At 34.3% G+C, this 10,267-nt stretch overlaps 1 protein-coding gene across 6 annotated transcripts; it reads right to left on the bottom strand.

Annotated features, from left to right (window-relative positions):
* Ate1 (arginyltransferase 1) lies at positions 1-5,027 on the bottom strand. 6 transcript variants are annotated; one of them, XM_067777622.1, is made up of 10 exons: positions 4,940-5,027; positions 3,522-3,648; positions 3,041-3,450; positions 2,790-2,983; positions 2,255-2,404; positions 1,952-2,133; positions 1,728-1,891; positions 1,521-1,669; positions 666-728; positions 1-484 (listed from the first exon to the last, which is right to left on the bottom strand). In XM_067777622.1, exons 2-10 carry the CDS (start codon positions 3,644-3,646, stop codon positions 389-391), a joined length of 1,533 nt encoding a protein of 510 aa, XP_067633723.1. In that variant the 5' UTR covers positions 3,647-3,648; positions 4,940-5,027; the 3' UTR covers positions 1-388. The 6 variants fall into 6 exon arrangements, with proteins under 6 accessions (XP_067633723.1, XP_067633719.1, XP_067633720.1 ...); XM_067777618.1 differs by lacking the exon at positions 4,940-5,027 and adding an exon at positions 4,754-4,933; XM_067777619.1 differs by lacking the exons at positions 2,255-2,404; positions 4,940-5,027 and adding exons at positions 2,437-2,583; positions 4,754-4,933.
* Between the last annotated feature and the right edge of the window lie 5,240 nt (positions 5,028-10,267).

The following is a 10,267-nucleotide window of genomic DNA, read 5'->3' on the forward strand; positions in this document are numbered from 1 at the left end:
ACTAGTTCATATTTTATTAATTTTATACTTGCAAGACATTTTCGTAAAGGACAATTGGTCAATCAATTAAATGGCAAACGAATTTTACAAATTAACTAACAGCAAAGATATTATTTAATACTCTGATTTTAGACGATTTAAAAGTAATGCTTATTTATATTTAAATTTTTTTAATTTACGAATTTAACAGCCGCATATTTTATCTCGTATTATTCAGTTATTATTATTATTATTCAGTTAATAAAATACAGCAATGTTAACCATCGTTCCTACCTGTTATTACATATAAGGAAGAAATCAAAAACAAAAATATATACAATACATGTAAATACATATGTATATATTCTTACAAATTTATAATTTGTCTATAAAAAAATATGAACAACTATTAAGTTTTGACATAGAGCATTCGATGTGCCAGTGATTTGCCCACCAATTTACCATATTCCAATATTAAATCACGATCGTCATGGTCACCAGTAATCTGAAATTGAAATTATAAACTTGTATGTTATTGTAAATAACTCTTATTAAGAAAGCAAAGCAGCAAAATTAACAACGAATAAATTATTATAAAAACAAACTTTTCAATTTTTCGAACCAAGAACGGGGATATATATATTTATGTATAAGTATACTTTTAAATAAAAATGATATGGATTTACCTTTTTGTAAATTCTGCTCCTTAAAACGTCCAACATGTTGTCACTTCCTGATATTTTAAACGACTGCGTATTAATGCGAACAACATGGAAAAGGAGCAGAGTTTTCAAAATATACCAATTAAGCAATAAGTGTTGTGAGCTTATAAAAAAAAAATTTTAAGTCTTATTTGAAAGCACTTCATCGATTATATGATTATTATTTAAAATTTATCAGATCAAAAATTAAAATCCAGAAACGCGAATTCTAAAAAATAAAAACCAATGTACTTACAACGTGTATGAAATCAAAATATCATATAAAAAACAAAACCAAACGCATCAATACAAAAATATTAACTCAGAATATCGAATCAAATTGAATACATCGTATGGAATAAAAAAGTTTTAAATATCAAACAGGAAACATCAAATAAAAAATATTAAAACAAAAGTAGTGATAAAATTATATTTATGAAAATTGCAAATTGAAATTACTTAAATAGAAAGCTTTCCCTATTTGTTCAGAAAATGCTGGACAAAAATTTCGGAATTTTTCGATTTAAATGTCTCACATACAAAATTAGAAATCATCAATTAGAAAATATGAAAGTAAAAATTTGGAACCCCATGTATTTGAGTAAAGAACTCTGTGGCATAAGAAAATTATACAAAAATATTTGACATAAGTATGATTAAAGACTATTCTTGAATTGCAATCAAGTTAGTATATATTATGTATGTATTATGTAAATTTCATGCATAATTACATTAAAATAAAATATAAAAGTGAAAATAGTAATAGCCAATTCGAAAACAAAGTGTAACAACCAAGAGTATACTCTCAAAACCATATTATTTAATTTAAATTTAACCTACCTGGATGTACTGACGATAAGTTAAGTACGTGTTGTCATATAATAGCACAACATCGTTTAAGTCAGTATCCTCGAATATATCAACATCTTTTGCGTCAGAGTTTGGATTGAAACGTTGATATTTGTGTTGATCTAGTTTTGTACGAATTTCTGCAATCAAATAAAAAATCTCAATAATTTAATGAATACGTAAAATTTATTGGTTTACCATCCGTCAACAAATGCCATGTATATGCTTCTGGACATAGTAAATACGAGGGCACAAGACGGCCTTTGTAACGCATCTTGGAGCAAGAATGTATGTAGAAACCCATATAGTAATATTTAAGCGCGGGTACTTTTTTCGCGAGTTGTTGAACAAGTTCGATTTCTCTAAAAATAGGAAACGATTTGATTACCAAAATAAATAATTTGCATCCATAAAACACTCACCTTAGTGAACCGTAGGTTCCCAGCGACAAAAAACTGTAGTCCGGATCATAAAAAAAGTACACTGAACTTACACAGTAAGGCAAGATGTCAATAACAGCTACTGCAATAAGCTTATCATCCAACCAATATTGTTGATGAAATGAGCCATAACCAGCTGAAGGACCATCGCGTGTTTTTGTGTACTATAACAAGGAATAACGGTTGTTAAAAAGAAATTAATGAAAAGCAAATTAAAATAAAAAAAAACGAAAAATACACAACATTGAGATCAACAAGTAATTAAAATGTTTCGAATTGTTTAACCTTTAAAGGCGATTGTTGCAAAAATTCCAGATATTCACTTATATGCGTCGGTGGATCATTATGTATGCGAGTTTGATATTTCTGATAAAGTGCGTATGTCGATTTCAGTGTATCTTTAAATTGTTGGCTTTTTACATGTAACAATTTGAACTGCGTAAGAGAGAAATGAAAATTTGATTTACCTTAACGGGGGATTTGTAACAAAAACGTTCTAAGCTAGTCGGTGTTAAACGATTTGGATCGTCATTGTGGACGAGCAATTGGTATTTCTTATATAAATTGAATGCTTCGTCGGTAACGCATTTCTTATTTGGCGGTATTAAAATCACCTGTAAAAAGCAATAACAATATATTTGAGAGCGACATGAAGATGAGATTTATTTATGCGCATTTCGCAAAAGATGTATGAATTACAATATCGAAACTTAAATAAGTTAAATATGTGCTTGTACCGGAATACCAAATTGCTACAACAATGAATACCCATGTATTGTACATACATACAACTATATACATTTCAAATATGTGCTTTTACCTCCAGTGTGTGCTTATCATTGGGGCTTACATCGGCGAAAAAGTCTGCAAGTGTCTTTTCTTTACTTGCCGACTTTTTTGAAGGTGCAGATTTTTCTTCTGCATTTGCAACACCTTTTGCTGCAAGCTTGGCTTGTCTACGTTCCAATCGCATTATTTTCGCCTTTTTACGTGGCAAATTTGTACCGTCATGAGCTGAAAAAAATATATATTAAATATTAGTCCAACTCTTTAAAACGGATACACAGTTACGTTTCTTTCCACTATCCTGGGAACCCACTTTTTCTGCACTTTTTGAATCGACGGCCGTTTCATCACGTTGTGACGTGAATGGTGTTTGGTCATCAAAATGTTCATTTTCTTGACGGGCCGCTTCATGCTTTTCGACATTTGCAGCTGCCACAGCTGCTAAATCTACAGTGCTAATAGGTAGATTGGGCTCTTGTGGCTCATCACGTATGCCACCTACTGACTCGGATCCTTTAACCTCGTCTCCTCCACTGGCACCAGCGTCTTCCTCCATTTCATCACAATCTTTGTTAATCACGGTAGGTGCAACTGTTTCTTCGATTTTATCTTTTTTCCCATCACGTAGAAAGCGTGCCATTCGTTTTAATATTTTCTTATGTGATTTGGTTAACTTGAACTCTAAGGCGTCACATCTAAGATTAAAATGAATTGATTGGTTGTATATGTTTTGCCAACATAATTCTACAAATTTTTAAGTGTTTACTTGATGGTGTAGCAGGGGCAGCATGTTTCATTATTTAATGGTTTGTAACAATAGAGACCAGAGCGGCGCCAGCCACGATCGATTAGTTCCTGGTAATCTTGCGGAAACATTGTGTAGGCATGCATTCCTGAAATTAAAAAGAAATTTAAAGAATTAGTAAACTAAGCAATACTTGTTTTTAATGGTCCTTTGTCGGATATAGATCCGATACGTTATGGTAACAAGCACCAATAAGGTACAAGCCCAACCATTTTGGGAACGATTTAATATGACTATATCAAACCTTCTAGGCCATCCCGCCCCTCTAGTTCCCTGGAAGCTTGGGGTCGCACTAAACTCGGCTGCTTAAGAAACAGGATACGCCACGGGTAGGTGAGGTTCAAAATTGGGTTGAGGAAGCGGGAATATTCTGCCTCCTAACCCGCTGGGAGAACATGATGTAGCTCGGAGACAACGTGCTAGTGTGTCGCTAAAGACCAAGACTGCTATCTTCACCTTGTTATGTGATGAAGATGTGCCAGCAAAATAGCAGAGCATTAATGGGTTGATAAAAAAAGGTGAAAGAAGACGTGGTCGCCTAAGTGCTTCCAATTTGCGCCAAACATTACGAAATAAGAATTATGCCGTATCATGCTATGATAAAATCGCCGAGACATTTATTCACCAATTATTGATTGACGAAAACTACAAATTCATGAAAAAGGCAATATTAGCAAATAAAAATTAGGTGTCTCGTCGATACCCGATAATGGCATTAAAATTCAATATGAACTGCACATATGCTTCTATGAAGTGTTTAACTATGCTTATCCCTTTTGTTCTTCAATATAATCCCTAAGCATACTTTTCCTCTTAAACACCGCTTTGACTTGGTAGGGCTCACTGCGCAGTAAAACGATGGCCAATATGAGTCATTAAAACAAACAATTGAATTCATTGTATACAATACGGACTAAGTTTATGTATTTTTAAAAAATCATAATTGGCCGAGCAATAGACGGTAGCGAAATTCGGACCGGTTCGCCACTGTCCAATCATGCGTAGAATAAATAAATTCACAGGTCCCAGCGATAAGCCAACAAAAGGACCAGCTTTAAAAAAGGCAATAAATGTTTAACTAGCTAAGTATTAAGGCGAATGGTAACTTTTGTTATAAAAGAGTGCAATACTTTTTTGATAAATCAATAAAATATCAAAATAGTATTTCACAGTAAACTTGCTCCTTCACCCACCATGAGACACGGAACACTTGGCTCCTTTGCAGTAACCACAACGGCTATTTTGTTTGCTGTAATAATGATTTATCGTAAACTCCATTTCAATATAGTACTAAATACTTGTATAAATAAAATACTACAAAGATCCAGCTAAAAATAGTTAAATATGTATAGGAGCAAAGAAATATTAGAGAAATTTACAGCTGACATTAGAACGCTGGTGCTGCCAAGTTCGAGCAGTGTCGTTCCGCACATGGTTGCAGGCACAATCACACAGAATATTTTGCATTCACGAGTTCAAAACTATATTGCATTGTGACGTCTAAATTCCAAAGTGATTGTATCACCTGATTTGTAATTGCCTATCGCTATCTCATTCTGTATCTCTTTCTATCACCCGCTGAAGATAGGCGCCGCCATATTGAACACTCTGTCAAAACGCTAAAAGGTAGTCATATAGAACATCCTGTCAGGCAGTTGACAGATAAGATATCACACTTATTCATCATTCACAATGCTATAAAGTACGGCAGCTTAAATAAAGGTTATGTTGCGAATAGAGTGGAAGGCAATGGACTAGGTAGTCGAATGCCATATAATAGCTGTTTAAATCAAATCGAGCTCTAGGCCAAATAATTGTATATTCTTAATAAAACACAATACGTGAATTTTTGATATACAATTATATTATTAAATTTGTCGATATTTCGACTTCAGTCTGAAGTCATCATCAGGACTAGGTACGAAAAGAACAAACATACATATTAAAATCATAAAAATACACATTTGCACAAGTACAGAACTTACATTGTTGAATGCAATATGTCAACTAGTGTAACAAAAATATAAGTTTACGAACAGTGCAAAGCAAATAACAATAAAATGTAAATAACACAAAGCCGTTATCATAAACAAAAAATGAACATAAGCAGACAGTTATCTAATGAGTATTGAGCGCCGCTCAAGTGATATCAGCTGCAGCCTGCAGGTGAACTCTTTAGTAAACAGTTGGAGATGCTCTTATCTATTATTGTTGTTGTTGTTGATCAGCTGCCTAAAGGCAGAGGCAATACCAATTGTATCAGATTTGAAGTTCATGCGTTTGTCGCTGGCTGTGTTTATGATGTGCAGCATCTCTAATATGTAGCGTTTGTTGTAATTCCTCTCTTGCTGTAGAATTTCTACATTTTCTAAATTGGGAGTGTCCAGTTTCCCTGCAATGCTGTGTTAGCGCCGTTTTGCCATCATTAGGGTTGTTTCGACTTTTAATATTCGTTTTATGCCCGGAAATCCTCGTTTTTAGTTTCGATTTAGTAGTCCCCACATATACTTTGTCGCATACGTGGGACCCGTCACCATTACATAGAATTTTATATATCAAGTCCAATTTCTCATATTTATCTATTCTGCTCTTGGTATTACTGAAAATTTGTCGCAACGTATTATTGTAGGTAAAGGCTAAATTACTGCATCTATTACCGTTTACAACTCAACTCTGGTTGAGTTGAAATCTCGCAATTTGGTATTACAGATTACAACTCAATCTGTCAAAAAAAATATCGGTTGAGTTGTCTAGTCTAACAACTTTTTGTGGCATTACCGTTTACAACCTTGTGTTAGTGTAGTTGTCAAAGACGTCAAAATCTTACAACTGATTACTGGCAGTTGTCTTATACAATTTTGCAGTTGTTTTGAAAAAATGTAACGTTTAGAAGACAGTTCACCACTTAGTTTTTAACAAAAATTTTCAAAGTTGGTATCAAAAGACGCGTTTCGACCTCCGATTTAAGAATCCGGAAACAAAAATTTAAAATTTAATTTCTATCATATCATTTCGGTTCAAATTTTCATATGGTTGTATTTTGCCAATTTTTTGTACACACTAATGCAGAAAGGTGTTGGATGCACCCAGGGTTATTTTCACTAATCGCGGCCAAAGGCCGCCAACACAGAAAGATCTTCTGTGCAAAAAAACATTGCATCGGGTCTCATATTTCGGACCCTCTCTGGGCCATTTTGTGGGTTTTTGTAAATATTTTGCGACAGAAATAAATATTTTAATTTCCGCTTTCGAATCCTAAAAACAGAGATCGAAACGCGTCTTTTGATTACACCTTTGATAAGAGTTAGATGGTACACGGGCTCATAAAATGTTACCAAAAAAAACAAAAAATTTAGATCCGGTAGTTAAATATTTTTTAACCAAACAATAATCAACAATTTTGTGCACATTTATTGAAAAAACAACGTTTAAACGAAGGATTACATTGAATAACTTTTTGAATTTATGGAGCGATATTCCGAAGTTGGACGAGGCTGGCCGCAGTTCGGATGTAGGTGAAATTATGCGAACGTGAGTCCCATTGATACTAATCACTACTCCTGGGCATCATGTTTTAGAGTAAAATACAATTTTTGCTGTTTGGGTTTTAATCCACTTCGCACAAATATGCTCATCAATAATAACCAGTCCAACACCAAAATCATTTCCACAGCATATTTGATAGCTGCCATCAGCAAGGAATCTGAATGTGGCGCATAATTTTAAAATAGGGGTAAATCCTTTCCTCGAAAGCGTTTCTGGAAATGGTCCTTAATTTTGTGTAGTAATGAGTAAAATGCTTCCTTTCAAATCTGCAAAATAACTTCATTTGAAGCTCATCATTTGTCACTTAAACAGTTTCTTACTTGGTGCTTGGTAGTTCCAAGGGATTGGAATGATCACGCGAATGTTTTCCGTATTCGCGACATGTTAATCACCAACATTTTCGCCATTATAAAATAGATTTCATATCATATAATATCTGTAATAACAAAATCACTTTTGCAAATGCTTAAATTTTCGCCATAAATTGATCAACTGTTCATTTATCTGTCAAATCATCACTTTTTTAAGTAGGCAGCACCAATTCAACTTCAACTCAAACAGGCATGCTTAACCAACGAAACGATATCATTTCGTTACGATAATCAACGTTAATAAACGAAACGAAGTCATTTCGTTTCGTTTATTAACGTTAAGATCGTCAAATTAACGAAATGATTTCGTTTCGTTTTCTGCCATATCAAAACGAAATCAAATCGTTTATGTTGATTATTAATTTCAAACTTTGCTGGCAAAGCTGATTGATGGCGGAGTCATTAAAGGTGAAAGCATTAGCCAAGCTGATTGCAACTTTTCTCATGAATTTTGACAGTACGAACATTTCTCAGAGTATTTTTGACATTACCACCAACGAATTACACAAACAAATTACATAGAGTTTGTGTGTGTATGTGCGCTCGTTGTTGCCACCTTACGGCTTCACCATGGCTATAGCATTGCCAGCACAATTCAAACATAAAGTATCACGTTTTCGTTAACGTTTTTAACGTTAACGAAAGCTTTTCGTTTCGGTTAAAAACGAGATACAATTTATCTTGATAATTTCTTTATCGATAATATTTCGAAGTGTTTCAACGGAAACGGTGGAAATTTTTTGATAAACGATTAGCTTAACGTTAAGGTGCATCCCTGAACTCAAATAAGTTGTAATTCGTAATACCAAACAGGCGTTGAGTTGTCTGAAAGTTGAGTTGTTTTAATTACAACCCAACTAATACGCCAATTACACGGCTCAAGTATCCTTGTGCCAATTACCAATTTGCACAAGGATTTCCCCGGTGTGTGCACTGGTTGCGTTATTTGCGCAAAGAACTGCGCTAAAATCAAAACGATTTTGATATTTACGCATGTCTGCAAATATTGCACATGCTTTTTTCTTCGTGTGTGGTAAATCTTACACAGTTTACCTGGGGTTCCTGATAATATAGCATCAGTAATTATTGCTTAAAAATGTTAATATCGAAGGCGCAAGGACCATCTCTAGCTTGTAACAGGAATTCACACAAATTCAATAATAAATAATAATTTTTTTATACAATTAGAACACATGTTTCATTTGTTGCGCTAGTTGAAAAATGAATATTGTGCAGTGCTGCAATGAGTTGAGCTGGTCTTGCAATTAAAATATATATTTTATAAATACAATGGAAAATAAACGCTTCTGTGCGAGTTTTTCGACTTATACCGTGAATTACCAGCACTGTGGAAAATAAATAGTGAATTTTTATACAATTAATGCCTTTTTTATACAATTAAAATACATGTTTCATTTGTTGCCATGGTTCAATTATGTACAGGTTGGCTCATCTCAGCAGCTGATTTTATTTATGTCATTGCATGGTCGAAGGGATTGTCAAAAGGAGATGGCAAACTCAAAATGAAACTAACACATTGGCAACATTTTACTTATGCGGCAGTTAAGCCGTGGTTACTCACGAACGTACGTAGAAAAAACGTGTCAGCTGACACGACCTATCTTATGAGTGCGCAATGTAAACGAAAACTCACCGACGTGCAACGCCCGTACGTACGTAGCCCGGAACGTAGAAATCAAAACAATTTTGATTTTTTCCGTAAGAACGTGTCAGCTGATCGCTCTCTCACTAGACAGAGTTGCCTAGTAAACTTTTGTGCACTAATTTTTGACCGTTTGCAATTTTATGCAAAAACACCTAATTAAAGTTTGAAAAATTGTGAAAATAATTCGAAATAATTATGTAAAAGTGCTGATTATAAATATGTAATCTATTTATACTTATTTAATATGTATTCCGGCCTTTTACAATATCAAAAATTAAATTGGAAAAAGTTGATGTTTCCATAAGCATACATGCAAACTGGTCAATGGCAACAGTGCTTTGCTCTAAACAATACACACACAAATATGTTATGTACATGTACACAGACGCACACATTGATTCCTACGGGCTTGAGAGTTCGGTCAAACGTGCTTCGTACGACAAACGTCCGTACGTACGGCACACGTCGGTGGGTAACTGCCGCATAACTCACGAACGTACGTACCAAAAACGTGTCAGCTGACACGACCTATCTTATGAGTGTGCAATGTAAACGAAAACTCACCGACGTGCAACGCCCGTACGTACGTAGCCCGGAACGTAGAAATCAAAACAATTTTGATTTTTTCCGTAAGAACGTGTCAGCTGATCGCTCTCTCACTAAACAGAGTTGCCTAGTAAACTGTTGTGCGCTAATTTTTGACCGTTTGCAATTTTATGCAAAAACACCTAATTAAAGTTTGAAAAATTGTGAAAATAATTTGAAATAATTATGTAAAAGTGCAGATTATAAATATGTTATCTATTTATACTTATTTAATATTTATTCCGGCCTTTTACAATATATAAAATGAAATTGGAAAAAGTTGATGTTTCCATAAGCATACATGCAAAATGGTCAATGGCAACAGTGTTTATCTGTAAACAATGCACACACAAATATGTTATGTACATATACACAGATGCACACATTGATTCCTACGGGCTTAAGAGTTCGGTCAAACGTGCTTCGTACGACAAACGTCCGTACGTACGGCACACGTCGGTGGGTAACTGCCGCATTACACATACGAAAACTGCTAACCCTGCAAAAATCGTGTGACCAAAAACGCACACAAACACACG

The sequence above is a fragment of the Eurosta solidaginis genome, chromosome 3, assembly GCF_040869045.1.
Source record: "Eurosta solidaginis isolate ZX-2024a chromosome 3, ASM4086904v1, whole genome shotgun sequence".
Lineage (NCBI taxonomy): Eukaryota > Metazoa > Arthropoda > Insecta > Diptera > Tephritidae > Eurosta > Eurosta solidaginis.

What these genes read in the sequence shown, in the direction of transcription:
- Ate1 (XM_067777618.1), bottom strand. Translation starts at nt 4,838, where the DNA reads ATGGAGTTTACGATAAATCATTATTACAGCAAACAAAATAGCCGTTGT. An exon ending in ATGATAAGCACACACTGGAG is followed by an intron (nt 2,405 to 2,789) that starts GTAAAAGCACAT and finishes TCTCTTACGCAG; the next exon opens with TTCAAATTGTTACATGTAAA. An exon ending in TGCAACAATCGCCTTTAAAG is followed by an intron (nt 2,134 to 2,254) that starts GTTAAACAATTC and finishes TCCTTGTTATAG; the next exon opens with TACACAAAAACACGCGATGG.